The sequence below is a fragment of the Podarcis gaigeae genome (assembly GCF_964106915.1).
Source record: "Podarcis gaigeae genome assembly, chromosome: 11".
Taxonomy (NCBI): domain Eukaryota; kingdom Metazoa; phylum Chordata; class Lepidosauria; order Squamata; family Lacertidae; genus Podarcis; species Podarcis gaigeae.
Window position 1 is genome coordinate 28,381,694 of NC_139687.1, and position 19,109 is coordinate 28,400,802.

General features: G+C 43.5%; 1 protein-coding gene across 10 annotated transcripts in view; it reads left to right on the forward strand.

Annotated features, from left to right (window-relative positions):
- The first annotated feature begins 1,348 nt into the window (after positions 1-1,348).
- Positions 1,349-19,109, forward strand: part of MCTP1 (multiple C2 and transmembrane domain containing 1) — a 169,891-nt gene continuing 152,130 nt past the window's right edge. For 7 of the 10 annotated variants that reach the window (XM_083703130.1, XM_083703137.1, XM_083703136.1 and 4 more), the window contains exon 1: positions 1,349-3,102. In XM_083703130.1, the coding sequence (XP_083559256.1) occupies positions 2,353-3,102 (750 nt within the window). In that variant the 5' untranslated portion in view covers positions 1,349-2,352. Of the gene's footprint in view, positions 3,103-18,219; positions 18,451-19,109 lie in introns of those variants that run through there. The other 3 variants (XM_083703132.1, XM_083703143.1, XM_083703135.1) reach the window with 3 other exon arrangements.

Consider the following 19,109-nt stretch of genomic DNA (forward strand, 5'->3'; position numbering starts at 1 on the left):
GTGTTGTCTAATCACCTTCTACTAATGCATTACAGTCAGTGCCATTGGAGAACACTCCCAACCAAGTAAGCAGGCAGATTGGTAAACCTGCTCAGGCCCCGTGCTCCGGCATGCATCATGTGTGTGCACATGTTGCTCTACTCATGCCATGCACTCTGTTGCTGTTACATAGGAGCAGCTGTCTGAGTGGGTAAAGAGTGCAGGAACCAGGTGGAGTGGCAAATGAATGGCAACAAAATGTTGGTAGCCAGAGCAGCTGCATTTGCAGCATCATATTATTATTATTTGATATTAAATTTATATGTTGCCCTTAATCCAAAGATCTCAGGGCAGTTCACAACATAAAACACAGTGTGCCCTGACCCTCTCAGCTAGCTTACTGTCCTCAGAAGGGTATGTTCACATTACCGCTTACTCTGCATCCAGTGTGCTCCTACTGCTAGTTTTTGAAGCCACATTCACACAACTTTAGCCACAATCCATACCAGTCTTGTAGTTTATTGCCAATACTGTTGCTTGATGTGTTTCCCCTTCAAATCAATTCTAATAGAAAGGAGGATGTGGAGTATGCAGTAATGTGAACATTTGAGACAGCCATGGCACACGGGAAGATGAGTGCCCATGTGCAGATCACAGCATCACAAATAGGATTTGGGAGGTTGCAGGAGTGAGGCAACCAAAAAGGTCATGTGGGTCAAATGAAGACATCACAGAGGCCCCTCTCTCAGGTGAACATCACTGTGTAAATGTGGCATGAAATGCGGGGCAGGGGGGAGAATGAACTTGCTGTGTTTTAAGTTGCTAATGTGAACATAAAAAGGTAAAGGGACCCCTGACCATTAGGTCCAGTCGTGGCTGACTCTGGGGTTGCAGCGCTCATCTCGCTTTATTGGCCGAGGGAGCCAGCGTACAGCTTCCGGGTCATGTGGCCAACATGACCAAGCCTCTTCTGGTGAACCAGAGCAGTGCACGGAAACGCCATTTACCTTCCCGCTGGAGCGGTACCTATTTATCTACTTGCACTTTGACGTGCTTTCGAACTGCTAGGTTGGCAAGAGCAGGGACCGAGTAATGGGAGCTCACCCCGTCGCAGGGATTCAAACCGCAGACCTTCTGATCAGCAAGTCCTAGGCTCTGTGGTTTAACCCACCCGCATCCCAATGTGAACATACCCTAATGTTAATCAGGCAACCTGGTTGGCTGTGTTTGTGTGTACATATGTATATATATATATGAGAGCGAGAGAGGGACAGAATATTGTCCTTCACATCCAGCACAAAAGAAAGTTGGGCCAGACCTGCGTACTGGTATTGTGCAGGGTTCCGTCTTGTGGGGTCTACTTAAAAAAAAAAAAAAAAACCTAGCAAATCCCTTACAGATCAGCCAGAAATCTAGTACCAGTAGACCTCAACCCACCTTCTCCTCCCCACTTTTCTTTGCAGGGTACCCTGTCCAATGCCTCCAGTGGAGCTTCTAGGAGCCAATGAAAGTGATGGAGACAGGATAAAAAGGAAATGCCTCTTCACCTGGAGGCGATATTCACGCTCCACTTTTCACCCCCCTTCTAACCTCTAACTTGGCTTCTGGGCTAGCATGAGTTGTGCGTGTCTGCCTTGTCTCCCGGTTCTCTCATTCCATATGCATCCATCCTCTACGGGCCAGTACAAACCAGCGTCTCTCCTTCCCCTTATCTGCACCCAGCTCCTCTTGGTCCCGCCCTGGAGCCTTCCTCCTCTTCTTCTTGCACCTCCGTGAAGGCTGAGCTCAGCAGACCGCCCATCTTCCATGCTGACCCATCGCCGCGATCCTCCTCCTCCCCGCCTCCTCCCCCCCCCCCCACTTTTTGGCCAGCTGCCTCCAGCGAGCGCGCACGTGTCTGTCATTAATCTAATCACCCTCCCCCACCCCCGCCCCGTCAGTCAGCCGGCACGAGCCTGCGCGGTCCGTGTGACTTAGCAGCTGCGAGGAGGGCGAGAAAAGTCCGGCGCGCGAGACACAAAGTTCGGTGGAGGCGCGTTCCTTGCTCGCTTGCGACGCCTCACGCGACGACGACGACGGCTGCTTCCTTCTCCTTCTCCTCCTCCTCCTCTTTCGCGCCCACTCGCGGCTGCCACCCTGCGGGTGGTGCACCCAGACTGAGCCGCAGCCGGGGCACGCCGCTGAGGTAGCCGCCTATCGCGGGGCTGAGGCGGCCAGCGCGCAGCCTCTTCCTTCGGCCGGCCTGGATTGAAGCCTCCAGGCTCCACCGGGCTCTGCTGCTGTTGCCTCCGCAGCAGTAGACGCCGGCGGTGGTGGCGTTTGTGGAGAAGCGGGAGGAGGCGGCGGCCAAGAGACGAGGAGGAGGCGGCGGTTATGGAGCCTGAGGCAGCGGCGGCGGACAAGCCCAGCGACCCCGAGCCGGCGTCCTCCTCCTCCTCGTCCTCCTCCTTCCAGGCCCGGCTGTGGAGAAACCTGCAGCTGGGCGGCAAGAGCAAAGGCGGCAAAGCGGCAGCCGCCGAGCGCCGCAGTGCGGAGACCTCGCCGTCGCTTCCTCGCGCTCGAGCCGAGCAGCAGCAGCCGCCTGAACAGCCAGCGGCGGCCAAGGGGGATTTGCTGAGCAGCGGCGCCGTCAAGTGGAGCGGCTTCAGGCGCAGGAAGCACGTGCTGGACCGCGTCTTCTCGTCGTCCCAGCCCAACCTCTGCTGCTCCTCGGCGGAGCCCCTGGAGGCCGTGAGCAGCGAGGCCGGCTCGGCGCTGCGCCGCCTGAGGGAGCACATCCTGCACCACCACCACCATCAGGGCAGGGGGCAGCCGCCGTCGCCTCAGGGCCGCCGCCGCCCCGACGACGCGCGCCCCGCCGCCGCCTCCTCCTCGGCGTCGTCTTCGCTCTGCCCGTCGCCGGCCGCCCCCGCCCGAGCCGACAGGGGGCGCGGCGGGGATGGCGCCCCGCAAGCCGAGAAGGGGGAGGAGCTTCCCCCGACGCCGCCGCAGCCCCGGCCGGGGGCGCACCTGTCCCACCAGAAGAGCTCCTCCCTGCCGGGCACCGCTTGCTTGGAGCAACTGCTGCAGGAGTCGCCCACCAAGAGCAAGGCCAGAGCGAGGGAGGGCAGTGGCAGCCCCGCGGTGAGTCGCTGGAGGGGAGGGGGCGACGTTTGGCTCCCCGCTGCTTGTGTGGATGTTGGGGGTTTCCCCCTTCAGTTTGGGAGGCAGAGGCTTTTGTTTTGGCAACTCCCCCCCCCCCGACTCGTGAGAGTCAGGAAAGGGTTAAAAGGTTCACGTGCTTCTCGTCTGAACCCGGATTTGTGTTTCACTTAAATGTGATGGGGAAAGAACAAAAAAGTTATTACTCCATGCATGCATAGGCGGGGTACTTGATTGGGGACTTCCATGACAGTACTAGATGGAACACAGGAAACTTTGGCCTAAGTTGGCCATGGATTGGTATCCATACTCAAGGGTGTACAGGTAGTTGTAGTTTTGTATTACATAACCATAAAAAGTAGGCAAACTAGGTGCCTTTGTGTGAATGTGGCAAGGTTTGGCAAGGACCACGAGAGTCAATTTTTATCTTTTTGAGGAGAGGAGTGCATTGGTGGCTGTTGCTCCAGCCACAGTTTCTCGGTGTATCAAAAAGTGTACACCCTTGGCCCAAGGGCTAGGTGTTAACTTAGGAGCAGTTCAACTTGACATATTTGGGTAGCTTGCTGGATGTTCAGCTTTTTCTGAACCCCCCCCCCCCCATACATTTGCCCTGTAAAATAGCAACTTTGAGCACTAGTTTGCCCCTCCCCCCCAGTAGTTCTGTAGTATCTTCACCAAGATCACTTGGCAACATTTTCTTTGCAAAGTTTTCAGGGGGGGGAGTGGAGGAATTTTGGTTCAGGTGTTCTTTAATTCTGGAGGAAATGTTTTACACTTGGTTATGTAGGAAGGTCCAGGCAGGTGAAAGATGTTAACACCTGTACACATAAGAATATGCAGTTGGCTCGTTTTCTTAAACAGCAGGTTTGTACACTGGAAACTGGTCTTTACATTGAAGTAATCTACATGTGTGTTTACTGGAGTGCAGTTAGCTTGGATGTATAACGTCCGACACTAGAGAGATACAGAGTGTAGATTAGAGTTGGGAATATTTGCAGTGGTTGCGGCATTTGGATTTTCCCACCCTGTATGATGTCAGAGCCTTTGTCAGCAAATAAGCTCTGAATAAGATTGATGTCTAAATCTGAATGATGGCTCAGGCAGGACACATGCAGAGAACCTATGCTGCTTCTGTGCAGGTAACTTATTTCATTCATGCTTACTGTGAGATTGGTGTGAGATATTGAGTGCATATAGACTTACTCTAATATTTGCATGCAGCTACATTAACAGCATGATGTGCAAAGTAATTTGTAGTGTCAGTATTTTGAGACAGCCGCAAGGCTACTTGTTCCATCCACTTGTGCAATCAATCCCCTTTTAGAAACAACATATATAAATATTTTGAAGATGAGATGCTTTCTTTTAAAAGGAGATATTTGTACTCCATAGGTTAAATATTCCTTAGCTAAACAGAAAATGTGCACAAACAAGAAGGAGTACTACCTTCACTACCTCTGAGAGACATCTGCCTCTCCCCCCTCCCAATTTGGATTATATCCACTTAAATGCCAACAATATTCTTAACCTTCATAAAGGAAAAAAATGACAGTCGTATTTGGGTAATCCCCCCCAACTGACTTTCATTATATCTTATTTTATTTATAACTACAAGTATTTATAAACTGTCCGGTCATGAAAAAATATTGTGGCAGTGATACATGTGCGCTTTAAGAGTAAGACCTTCTGAACTCAATAGGATTTACTTCTGAGTAAATATGCGATTAACCTGCTTCCCTTCATCACTTTTTGCTTGAAAAAGCATGAGTCAAATTTAGATGTATTCTGGGTAGGGGTGGGTAAAATGTCCTGAAATAAACCAATGAGTGGTGTGTTAGAAGAAAGACAAATCTGTTTCTTTGGGTTGGCTTTTAGAAAAATCACATGGAAATTTTTTACTCCAATATGCTAACTTAAATTGATTTTTTTTAAAAACGCCACCTTACCCCCTCCATTTTTAAGATTAATTTGTTTGCCTTGCAGTGTCTTTTGCCCCATGTGGTTCTTTGCAGAAAGAAAACTGTCAGTAGTAAGTGGCTGAAGTATGGGTACGTTGTTTATTACTATGCAGGTGACAATAGATTAGAAGAACCATGATATTTTTTTGCAATGAAAACTATACCCCGGAATGGATTTCAACCCTGTGTTTCATATAAAGAATTAATAAAATTTAACGTTGGAAATCCTGGTCTAGGACCTGCTTAATTGGTCACAATGCCTTGGAAATTAAGTGTATTGTTAACCTTATGTGCACAGTAACATGTACAAGTAACACTAAAATCTGTGATATTTCCTTTTTAGACTATTTGCTGTAGTTGTCACTAAATTTGTACACTACCCATCCATTCAAATTCTCGAAAAGCAAGATAAAATAAACCAAAACAGCATAAAGCTCAGCAACTCCCTTAAAAATGTATAATAAACTATATGTTTCTGAAGTATAGACTTAATCCATTAACTCTTGATGTCAACAAGATTCTCATGGTCAGTTGGAATGCTTCAAGTAGCAATTGGAGGGCTGCTGTCTGAAAGCATTATTACTCATGCTCTAATTCTTAGCACATTAACTTGGAAGTTAGCTCTGTTGATTGAAATGGAGCATGCTTCTAGGCAAGTGTGCATAAGACAACATCCTTTACTTTGCTACATCATATTATCTATGCTGCAGAGTTGGTTTCTTAAACCGTACATATACATTTAACACTTCTCTTTAGATTTTAGAAATTCCACTCTAAACACAAGATTAAAGATGAAACAGTTGTAAAAAATAGGTGGTGTTTCTGTGCATTTAATTTAGTTTGTCCTGGAAGCATAGTAGCAATGGGAAAGCACATTATGGTAGGTTTGTTTGTATGATGGAAAAGCTGAAGCTCATTAGAAGGATTATGAGAAATCAATGTTCTTTTTGCAGTTGTCTTTGGAGGGGGGAATCCTTTGTACACCTTGCTTGGCATAATTATGCCCTGATAAAGGGCACAATTCTAAACAAATGGCACTAGTTGCATAATCTGTCTTCTGGAATCCACTCTTGCTGTTCTCTTGAGCATAATTTATTACTACTTTTGTTTACTCTTAATGCCTATGTGGTTACAAAAATCAATTATACTAGCTCCATCTGTGCACATACTTCTTTTTTCTTGGAGAAAACTTGATAGCTGAATACATAAAATCCTTGCAAAGCATTGTGTCTTGGAAGCTCTTTAGGGCACTGTCAAAACAATGGGAGTTGAACTTCAAGTAGCAAGCTTCCGAGGTCTCTAGACTCTAAAATAGAAAAAGTGAGAGATAATCTTAGGCAACAACTTTGTATACATTTGTGTTTTTCCCTTGGCTTCAGTAAACCTTCAATTTGCCGATCGAAGGTTCGAATCTCCACGACGGGGTGAGCTCCCGTTGCTCGGTCCCTGCTCCTGCCAACCTAGCAGTTTGAAAGCACGTCAAAGTGCAAGTAGATAAATAGGTACCGCTCCGGTGGGAAGGTAAACAACGTTTCTGTGCGCTGCTCTGGTTCACCAGAAGCAGCTTAGTCATCCTGGCCACATGACCCAGAAGCTGTACGCCAGCTCCCTCGGCCAATAAAGTGAGATGAGCGCCGCAACCCGAGTCATCCGTCACTGGACCTAATGGTCAGGGGTCCCTTTACCTTTACCTACAGCTATACAAATCAAATAGGTTTGGCTGCTAGTAGTCATGGAAATGGATGAGGCAGGGGCAAGAACTCTGCAGGTGCTCAATTCTTGATTTTGATCTGTGTGTGGCAAAATAGCTGAGAAACATGGCTTGGTTCATCACCTGATTTTACTCCCCAGAATTCAATAATTTGATCTACACATTGAAAGTGAGTGGGGCAACGAATAAGAAAAAATAATGCATTGGTCAGGAATAGAACATATCTATGTGGCACTATTTCTGGAAGTTGCATTTGCAACCTTAGGATTGTACATCATGATCTGAAGACCCCACCTGCACGCTTCCTTCATTATAAGTCTGCATTTGAGTTGTATAGCCTGGGAGAGAATAAGTTTGTAGCTCAGGGTGGTAGGTTGTTCCATCTCCCCTGAGGTGTACCATTCCTGTGGCAGAGAATCTTTCGCTGGCAGACTTGCTTTTGAGTATTATCCTTCACTTTCTTCTTGTTATTACTCTTGGCATTAAATTATCTCCTTCCAGGAAGCATAGTGGATGAATTTTGAATATCATTGTTATATGCCTATCTAATTTGAGCTCCTTACAGAAAAAGTAGCTTACAAAAGCCTTTTAACATCCCTAATTGTGTGTGCACTCAGACCATTGCCTACTTCAGCATTACTGTGCGTGTGTGAATGTAATGGAAACTGACTGACTTAAGGAGAGAATTGGAATCTTAGCATATGCAGAAGGGCAAATCTCTCAGATGTGTTTTGGCATTTCCCCCCCTCCTGTTGCTTCAGTTCATTATCTTAATAATGCTAAAAGAGCCTTACTGGTTCAGAGCAAAGGTCCACCCAGTTCCACATTCTAGACTCACAGTGACTAACGAGATGTTCTGCAGGCAGGACTTCTATGGCCATGAGAAGAACAGTGTTCTCCCCATTTGTGCTCCCCAGCAACTGGTATTCAGATGCACACATCTGTTCTGCCCTGTGCTCCATTTAGAAGAAGAGCTGGATGTAAATATAATACCACCTTCAGTATCACAAGGGGAAATCAGCCTACTTAAGGGTTATTGGCTTGCTTCTAGGGAGGAGAAACTAGGATAATGTACACCGAGGTCTAATACTTACTGGGAACCAATCTTCTGAGTTGTGGGTGCTGAACAAATTAATCTCATGTAGTGCCTTGGAAGGAATATTCCCACCCCTCCCTAGGAGAGAAATCCTTTATTTACAGTCTGTGTGTGGCAAGGATTGGAAACTGATGATTTAGCAAGGATCTCTTAAGCCCCTACCTGACCTTCCAATCCCAAAGAGTCTTTACCACCCATGCTTAATGATGCATGCCAGCCTTTCCCTCTCAGGGACTTGTGCAAAGAAATCAAAACAGTTTCCTCTCCAATGTAAATTGCTATAGAGGTTCCAGAGTTTGCTTGTTCCGCACTCTGAGATTAAGAGCATCATGCTCTACCAACTGGGCTATTAGGGGATAGTCTTCATTTTCTGTTGCCTGTGATTTTAACACACACACACACACACCACACACCACACACACACACACACACACACACACACACACACAGTCTCTCTATATGTATGTATTTTGGGCCTTTCAATCTTCATTCAATTTGTCACTATTTTTAGTGTTGTCTCTTAGGACCTTAATGTAGCCCACGGCAGAAAATTACATAATACCCTTGCCATGTGCTCAAGGTTGACATGCTATGATCGACACATTCAGTGGAATGAGACAGAAGATTTCTGAGTTGGCAGTGTGGATTGCACCACCAGAGTGAGGCTGAGTTATGCATTCCTTTAAATGTGGATCCTGTGGCCTTCACGATGCTACCACTCTTGTAATCCCTGACTATTGGTCATGCAGACTGGAGTTTATAGGACATGGGAGTCCATCAACTTCTGCAGGGTTGTAGGTTTCGCATTCCTGATGTAGAATATTAGCATTGCCAATAGATGTTTTTGTGCCATATAGAAGGCAGAAAAGTTGTTTTTATATGGGGTGCATGTTTAAACTTTTGTGTATTTTGATACTTGTATGAACTTTAATTTGTAGTAAGTGGTTGTATACTAGCTCTCTGTTTATTGTGGTAGTTGACTATTTGTATGGAATTTCTTCTTTGTACATGAGAATTTAAGAGTATAAACCTTCACCAGCACTTGGAAGGGATGCAATTTAATCCTTCACCTCAGATTTTCACCTCACCATATTGCTGCATGTGTTGACATGACTTTAAGATATTAGATAACACAAAGGAGGTAATCAGTTGCATGGAAAAGGAGAGTTACCGTAAGTAGCATATTTCGTATGGCAGTCAAGGAAACCGCTAGGAGGTAGAGCTCCAGTAACAGGAGACAATAAGCTGAAAGATCTTGAATCTGAGCATGTTGCACATCAAATTTTCACTTTTGCACATGCATATTTTTGTCAAACTAAGAATTTGCCAAGAGGTTTGTTTTTTTTTTAAAAAAAGTAAAAGCCCACCCAACATGATTAACCTACCATAGGAAATTCAGTCTTAATGAAACACTTGGAGAGTGAATTCTGAAACAAATTGTGAACATGATGATATTTTTCAGGATGTTCTTCAGGGATCATTGTCAGTGTGGTGAAATGTTGCATACAAAATGTTACAGCTATAAATAGATTTTCTCACGAACACTCATTTCATTGCAAGTAGATGTGCCTTTCTAGCTCATTTAAAATCAGCACGTAGTTCTGAAACTGACAGCCTGCCAATCAACGAGTACAGTGCAGTCCTCTACTCAGAAGTCCCATTAAGTTCAGTGTAGTTTACTTCCAGATATAGGACTGCTGTACGAAACTTGCTGTGTTCTGTACATGACTAATGTGTTTGACTAATATATATATATATCACATTCTTTCCAGGAATATTATCTTACATGGCAGAAACAAAGGTTGGTGGGGAGGGGCAGTTAACCTAAATGGCGTAGGATTTAGTTGGGGAAAACGGTGGGGAAGTAAACAGCTTCCCCCAACACAACTTCTCTAGTCAGATTTGGTGCCCCCTGTGACTAATTTTGCGGGGTTTGTTTTTGGAGGCTTAAATGAGATATCTTTCTTGCTTCAGTGTGACTATCTCTATTTTGTGGCCTTCAAGCAGGACATGAGCACAATGGCACTCTGCCCACCTTCGATTACTGCCTCTTGACAGTGAATGTAGAGCATAGCCATTGTTGCCCAGGCTCTCTTCTAAGATACTAAAAGTCAGGTGTGGGAGTCAGTGTGGTGTAGTGGTTAAGAGCGGTAGACTCATAATCTGGTGAACTGGGTTCGATTCCCTGCTCCTCCACATGCAGATGCTGGGTGACCTTGGGCTAGTCACACTTCTCTGAAGTCTCTCAGCCCCACTCACCTCATGGAGTGTTTGTTGTGGGGGAGGAAAGGAAAGAATGTTAGCCGCTTTGAGACTCCTTCAGGTAGTGATAAAGCGGGATATCAAATCCAAACTCTTCTCCTCTTCTTCTTCACTTTATGGGGCTGATCTGGCCTGTTAAGCCTTTCCAAGTGGCCCTCCAACCCTGATCCATTGTGTTGGTATCATTGCCTTTGGCAGCAATGCTCTTCCCATGTCACCTTTCAAACTAATGATTGCTCTTTTCCTGGGTTGTCACTGGAGAGAAGCAGCATAGAAGAATGGAAACAAGGGGAAACAAGTAATTTTTATGTTGGGTGGGGGGAGTAGTTGTGCCCATTTTTGTTTCGTCCATGTCCACCACTGACCTGCAGCCTCATATGGTCAACCAAGAAACAATGCAGCCCCTGGGATGAAAAGGTTCCCCAGCCCTTGTTATATAAGCTGTAAAGAGCTCAGACCTGGATTTCCATTTTTCTTTTCCAACTGATGTTTGACAATCTGTGGCCGCTGAGGATGTTCAAGCCTCGCTGGGATGTTTTTGGATAGACTTTCTCCTTAGATGCTAAAACTTTTTTTTTTTTTTTTAGTACGTTTGCATACATGGTTTCCCTGATCATGCTGATATCTTCCTCTTGTTTCACAATGACCCTGTATTTTTGGCTCGGTTCCTATTGGCACTCAATCACCTGTTTTGGTTATTAGAGAGAGTGATAGCTGCAGTTCTGAACAGATTGCTTTAACTAATTATGTTATGCTGCATTATAAAAAGTCCTGTCTATAGGTTCCTTTTTATTCTGTCCATACCATTATTTTATAAAATGATCCAATTATAGTGCCACATTGGAAACATAATATTCAATTTGGTTCTTCGTGATAATATGCTGGGGGGGGGGAATTAAGATTAAAAAATCCCTGTGCCAAATGTTTGTTCTTAAAATATATTTCTTTCTTGGCTGCATTTTGCTTTAGGGCATTTATTCATTTAAAATGTTTCCTTTGCTTAAATTTTACAGGAAATCAATTAATAAATAGCTTTCATTTTACTTATGAAAGACCTGTCTAACTGCATCTGTCTGAAGCAGGGTTATTAACTGTAATGACACAGGACAAAAGAACAATGAGTAGCAATAACCAGAGCAGTGATTTTTGTAACTTTCGTATTGGATTTCATCTAGAAGGTGCCTGCTTCATTTTGCAGGATATAAATTTGTGAAATTGCTAAAGCATCATACTAAGTCTGAGGGTATCCATTTCCCTCTGAAATCAATAGGACTTGTTGGGGGGGGGGGTGATATAAGGGAAAACGGGAGCGAAATGTATTGCTCCACTTGCTCCTGTGCTGCAGAAGAGTGATCTGACATGCTTTCACAAGGATTCTGTGGTAGACTACGGTTACGCTTTGACCACACTCTGGCTAATATTTGTACAATCCACTGTGCTGTCATTGTTGTTTCTTTAGAAAATCTTCTGGATGCAGATTCTCCTTGAGGCATTTCTCAGATGTTGCAAGTGAATCTGTGGTATATGGAAATGGGAGCCATGAACAACTGCCTAGGTGTAATTCCTTGCAGTGGAGAGAGAGCTTGTGAACTTAAAGCACACAACTGCTTTCCATCATTCAGGTTGGGCTAGAATGATCCTCGGGGAGCCTTCCAGCTCTACGATTCTATGATTCCAGTTGTGCTTTATGCTTCTGGCCCAGTGAGAGCCACAAAAGTGGTGTGTCTGATGCAAATAGAAAGCTGTTGATGGGGGAGGGGGAATACACTGGGGTGGCCTGATCTTTTTCCTACCTTAAATTTATTCTGCCTTCCCAACTTTCATTGTGGCATTTGGTTGAATCTAGAGCATAAAACCAATTTACTTTGGCTCCTAGCACACATTGTTTCCCATAATCATCAGTCCTTTGTAAGGTGCAAAGAGAAGCTAATCTTTTTACTTTCAATATTGTTTCTCCTTTGGGACCATTTTTATTGGATTTTATTTTCAGTATATTGCAAGCTTTCATCCTCTTTGATGGTAGGTCAGTGATGAGGTATAATTTTATGTGAAAAGTTCAGTGTATTTGGTTCCTTTTATAAAGAATTTCTTTCTTTCTTTTTTTTGCTGAGAGCTGCTCTGGCTTCAGGGGTGGAGAAGGAAGTCCATATAAGAACCCTGTAGTATTCTCCTGTCTAAAGGGTAACACACATTATATTCAGCTTACATTGTGCATATCTGAATTTCACTGTAGATAATCAGGACTGCAGAAACTTGGGTCTTAATTACTTCTTACTAGTGAGCCTTGAGAGGGATACGGGTGGCGCTATGGTCTAAACCACTGAGCCTTGGGCTTGCCGATCGGAAGGTTGGCGGTTTGAATCCCTGCGACAGGGTGAGCTCCCTTTGTTTGGTCCCAGCTCCTGCCAACCTAGCATTCTGAAAGCACGTCAGAGTGCAAGTAGATAAATAGGTACCGTTCCGGCGGGAAGGTAAACAACGTTTCTGTGTGCTACTCTGGTTCGCCAGAAGCTGCTTAGTCATGCTAGCCGCATGACCCGGAAGCTGTCTGCGGACAAACGCCGGCTCCCTTGGCCTATAGAGCGAGATGAGCGCCACAACCCCAGAGTCATCTGCAACTGGACCTAATGATCAGGGGTACCTTTACCTAGTGAGCCCTGAAATGTCAATAATAGATACATAACTTCCTCTCTCCCTGACTCCTTGGAGAATCGGAGGAGGATGTTTAGAAATCTGCCCCAGGAGTGGGTTGGGGAAGAACCTTCTCACATTGCTTGCAGTAGTTGGGTGCAGGGAATGAGGTGAGCTGCTGCCTGTAAAACACCAGAATAATGAGCTGTGAAGGTGACTTCATTCATCTCTTGGAATTTAGAAAGAAAAAGTAGTGCCTATTTTCTAGGCAGTTGCTGTTGTGGTTTCTGTTTTGAAGCTGCATCCCTTGCTGTGGAATTGTCAACCCTGGTGTTCGTTGGACATTGAGGTGGCTCTGTAATGACAGTTGCTCTGAAGATCTTCAGACTTTTATTATGCTTCGTGGATTTACAGTGTAACCCTATGCATGTTACATTGAAGAATGGGACTTACTCTCAAATAAATGTGCATGTGTTTGCAGCCTTAGATTTCTTTTCGAAATAATAAGTGTCAATATTTAAGATAGAAATTCTTTAGTGAAACTCTAACTGTTGGATTAGCAGCCTCATATAACCAACATGCTTACAGCCAATTAATGCAAGAAGGGGTTAAGACTGTGCTGCCAGGTCATTCCACCTCACCTTGAGAAGGATGGTTATCAAGCCTTTGTTCTTCTCATTCCACCATGTGAACTCTACCAATAAGGAGGTCTTAAGATGGCCACACCAAACTAAGTCCCCATGGCTTAAGCAAGCTATCCTTGTGTTTCTATACAAATAATTTTGAAACATTTATCACTTTTGGAACATGTGTTTTACTGACTATGCGTTCTTAACTGCTGTATGGAAAAGCACATAAACCTGACCTTGGTTTGTAAGTAAACCAATTTTAACTTACCAATGTATGGTCTCTTTCTATGTTAAGGGAAGAGGGGAACTTTGGAAGCAACTTAGAAGGGGATATTTTAAAGGTTAAACAGCCTATATTTTTGCATTTGACTTTGCTGCATGTTTGTGATTTTAAATCTCTGCTTGGGTTCTCTCACAAAAGAGCACTTGTCCCAAACCTGGATCTTGCCATCCAGATAATTCACCTATTTATACTCGGTTTTTATCTTTAACCAAGCAAACACCAGCACTAACTGAGACAGTACAAGCCTTAGCCTTCTTTGTGGTGCCCCATGCTGGGGGATGTAACAAACAAGTCAGAGGCTCAAGTTGTTATCCAGTCCAGCCACTCCTGGGTGTCAGGATAAGATCCTCATAGTATATGCAGTAAGTATATTGTCCATGTTTTCTGACACTTGGTTTATAATTACTTGATTATAAAAACACAGGTTTTTCACACTGCAGATAACCTTATTTTAGGAGTGGTTTCATTTTGGTACTGCCATCCTTCTGAACACTGACTTCTAACTGCAATATAGGTATTTGCCTCCCCAAGGAAATTAGTCTAGCCAGATGCTACTGCAGATACTCTCTCTCCCTGCCCCTATCCTGTGTATCAGTGAGGTGCACTTGAGATCTTATCTTCTGCTTGTTTAGCAATTTGCACTTTAGCAATTTGCACTTCAAGCTCCTTATCCATTTTCTTGGATTGAGACCAGCAAGGAAAGCATATGGTATTATTTTCAACAGGAAAAAAACCAACCCCAGCTACTTTCCATATATAGATCAAAAGAAATACTGCATGCCTTTTTAACTGAATTACATATGAGAGAGTTAGTAACAGTTATGGCTTTGCCGCTCACATTTGCAGCAGTAGAATTACTGGGCGAATGTACCTTTGACAGTGTAAGATGTTCATGTACAGGTAGATCTATAATAATTACTTTGGCTGCTGAGTGCAGCAGGATGTACTGAATTCCTGGACTAGTGATTCATGGTAATTTGTTTGGTGCTTTTTGGAAAGAAACTCAGGTGCAATCATTTAGAAGACAAGCCAAGAAAAGTAAATATATACATATAGGTATATACATGTGTGCTAATTTATCTCTGCTTTCTTCTTCAGTGATTCCATTTTATGGGGTTGTGACGGAGCATTCTTAAAGCACATACCATTCTTTAGCAGATGCTGCATATCTTGCTGATTTAATCTGCGCTGGGTTTGTTTTAAATGAAGAGTGGCATATAAACTATCAAAAATGTGTTGAGGGGGGAAGCCTTGGCTTGGGGAAGCTTTTGGGACTGACATGTATTCTGAAAATGGTGTGTTGGTACTATTGACAAGATGTTCAGAAGCCAACCTTCTGCTTTCTTAAAAATAAAAATTTTAAGCTGCTTAGAGACATAGGTACACAAGGGCTATCCATTCTTTCTCCATAAAATTGTGCTTGATACTTGAAGAGGGCGTATGCTGGTACTGATGCATTACAAGTAATACCTAGTTTGCTTTTAGTTAGCCAATCCCTCTCTTAAAACTGGTTTATCAGTCACTTGGCTGACTCATTTTTGTACAGGGTATTTTACTGCTTATATAGAGCCACTATTCAAAAAGGCCTTCAACAACATTACATGTCTGGATTTCAGAGGCTTTCTAAATCTGAAATACACAGTCAGCAGTTTATTAATAGGCTTGCCATGTGTCAAGAACAATGTTCATTGAGAATACAAATGTCAGTGGTACCAGCAACCTGTGGTCTATTTTTATTTATAGGTGAAATGTTAGCAGCAAGTGAGTTAACTCTGCAGTAGCTGGTCAAGTGAAAAGCGTATGTAAAGTCGCTGAATTTATTCAGTGTTGAAGAGACCAGAGGGTCAGCAGGAGTTGGTTTAGGCTGCTCAGCCTCCCTCTTGCTCAGCCTCCCCACATAACAACTGACTTGCGGGTAGCGCAGCTGCCACAGCCGCTTTCCTGTATGTCCTCCAGCCTGCAGGTGGCCCCGGAGCTTCAACTCTGGATATTGGAGAGAGCGCAGGGGAGATAGCTGAAGAGCAGGTAAAACCAGGTGTTTAGAGGCTATTCACAACTTACACAAATTTCGCTTGTGCACACGGGGCCTGGAATGTAACCCCCACGTAACTGGGGAGTCACCTGTATTGATAGGATTTGCCTTAGGGAACCATAATATTATCGGACAAGCTCTTGAGTGTCTGTGTCGCTACTATATTAACCTTCCCTGCTTTATTCTAGCCTTCATTTAGGGATAGGAATTGCCTCTTCGAAGAACTAAGAAACTGCTGATTGTAGATAAAATCTCTCAATCCTTGCTCCTACATATGTGCTATACACACATGTTCTGCAGGCCATGGGATCAGTGTTCATGTACAGGAAAGGGTTCAGTGCATTTGGAGATTATCTCCCCTTATAAGAACACTGCTATTGCTAATTCCAAACAAGCAGTGCAATTTAAAAGGAAAAAGAAAACTTGGAGTGAACTTGCTTGGGGTGTGTGAGAAACCCTTGGGTGAGAAGGGGTCAGAAATAAAATAAAATTCTGCCACAAAGCACAAGATCTGAAAGATTTTCTTTAAATGAAACAGGCAGGCTAAAGACTGTCTCCCACTTTATTACAGGTTTGCGCAGTTGGAACAGATTTACAGGGGACCCAGTGATTCTTCACAGTACAACTCTTAATAGTGCTCTGCATCAAATTCTACACAGGAGACCCTGGGGCTTTTTTTACTTTGAAATTTGTCTTCACAGCTGAATAAATAGCTATAGAGGTGGCAATTGTACTGCAGGGTGTGATTTCTTGTTAAAGAGAGCAAATGCAGTTAGTATAACTGCAATGTTTCAGTATTTATGTGTGTCTGTATTTGCAAGGAATATTTTTTGGGAATAGAATTTCAATGGGGGGGGAATACAAAGGGAAGCTAACAGTTGGCCCTTAACCAAACTAAATCCCAAGGTGCCCTCTGTAGTTGACTAGCCGTATGGCAGTTTGCTTTCGCAACTGCAGAAGCTGTCAAGCAGCCTGCACATAACGTAAACATGGAACTGCAGTGAAGATGACAAATGAGGGACTTGTTCCTGTCATGTTTGTGCCTTTGCCACAGGAAAGTTTAAAAGAAATAAAAGTGCTATCTTCTCACGTTTAGTCTCCTAAAATACAAAGTCTGCTGAATAAATTCTGTTTCCAGTGCTGGAGCTTAAGGCAATGCAAAAATATACTTTATGGACCTTTCAATGCCACATTAGATCCCTGGATATAGAGAGAGCATAAGGAATACAATGAGTAGGGGAAACACCGGTGTGTTCTAAGTTGCTGTGTGTCTGGTGCTGTTTTGTTTTGAATATGAATTATGCAATTGAAGTAAACAGCCTCTCCTGCCCCTCCACCTCTTCTGCCACAAATCTTTCCTGCATTTTTGTGTTAGTGTGCAGCTAGCTACGCTTCTAGGGATGCTGTGTCAGAAGGGAAATAGGGGAGACTTGAGGAGCTTCCAGATGGCCTAATCTGCCAGTTATATTGACTCATGTTCCAGTTTTCAAGTGAGGAGGGGGAGCAGAGTGTACAGAAGCACATCACCCTCCCCTTCTTCTACTGAGCTAATTAGAGGTTCATAACCAGTGCCCAGATTAAGGCAGGGAAAATAGGGGGAACTTATCAAAAGGAGCTTCCCTGAGTAGAACTTCACCACTTCCTTCTTTCCCAAACTCATGGAGAGCTGTAAATGGAATAAAGGAGATGGGGTTTGGCATCTTTTCCTTGACCACCTCGTACGTTTACAGGTAATTAAATGAATACCTAAACAGAGCTCTGCAAAGGCTCTTGTCAGTTTCAAGTCAGATATTTAGTTGGGACAAGGGACAGGGCCTTCTCCATGGCCACACCCAAACTTTGCAACTTCATGTCTAAGGAGGTTCCTCTTACCATCTCCTTGTTGGCCTTTCACCGCAGTCTCAAGACTTTCACATTTAATAAATTATTGGTCCTACTATAATTATGCAGTCTTTTTAGGACTTTCATTTTCGTTTTTCACTCCAGTTTATTATTATTATTAGTTAAACTTCTGGATTTTATCTGTCTTTCCCGGTATATTGCTGCTTTCAGCTCTCAGCACATTGCAGCCATTGTGAAATAAAGCATCGTTCCTCCTGACCTCCATATCTCTTTTGATTGTTCTATTTACATTGCCCATATCGCGGTTCTGACTACAGAAGGAAGCATCAAAATTAGGAATTTAAAGTGTTTCCCCCTCCTATCGGTATATGAATTTAAATTTCCTAGTCCGGGGATTCTCTATTTTCAGCGGCTGTAATAAATAAATAAGAAAGTTGCTCAATGGGAGCAATTGGACTGTAATCTAAAAAGAAGTTTTGTGCATTTGCAAAGCAAGAACTCTGTGCACAATTGGTTTGGACTGTTTCTGCTGTAGCAGTTCCTGTTGCTGAAAAGACAAAACCACATTGTGAAAATTACTGTGGCAGAGGAAGCTGCGTTCGCATGCCTTCACTTCTCCTTTTTTACGTATGTATATTGCTATTGTGTTTCACATCTGTAATCTTGTTCCTTCTGTGATCATCTTTTCTGCAGTATCTTATTGTTCCCGTTAAGATATTTGAAAGTGACTGTTGCATTCTAAAGGCATTGACACTAATCTTTCCAAACACTGGTGCTGGAACTTTGCCCTCAACTTTTAGCCTTTGCTATTTCCGTTCTGTTCTCAGTGTTTATTTACTGCTGAAGTCCTAGATGCTGTGTGGAAGTGTAGAACATGCATGCTCTGGTAAGTGGGTCATCCTTTCTTAGTAGTTGCACTAAGCTTTAATAATTCACACTCTTAATGGCATTTGCTCCTCTCTCTAATAACATTAAGTGGATTACTGAAAGTGTGTGTTAAGCGTCAACACAAACGTTAACTGGAAGAGTATGTATGAATTAGAATAAAAATGAATATGATTTTCGTGGGGTATTCAACTATAAAAGAAACCATGGCAGCAGTGCTGCTTGTTTTGATAGCTCTCCTCTAAAATAACATCTTATATTAATGTAGGCAATGACAGTAACCAACCTAACAATATCTAAGTGTGAGAAATTTGTTATCTTGTCAACACTGGTGCATACTGACCTCCTGAACTAATTTGTGAACCAAAACACCATTATCGTTCAGATTTCATACTTCTTCAATTTTTGTTATACTATCCTTGGCTAAAAAATGTGGGAAAATGCACAATATATATTTTAGGTCAAGATGTTTTTTAAATGATTACAATGAGAGAAAATACTTGTTTTATTATAAAATGCTATTTAAAATGGCTTAAATAATGTTTCTGTTAAAAAAACCTCAGATTTAATTTAGAGACAGGAACAAGGCAGCCAGATTATAAATGAAATTTACAAATGAACTGGCAAAATTGATATTGGCAGGAAATAGACTGATCCGTT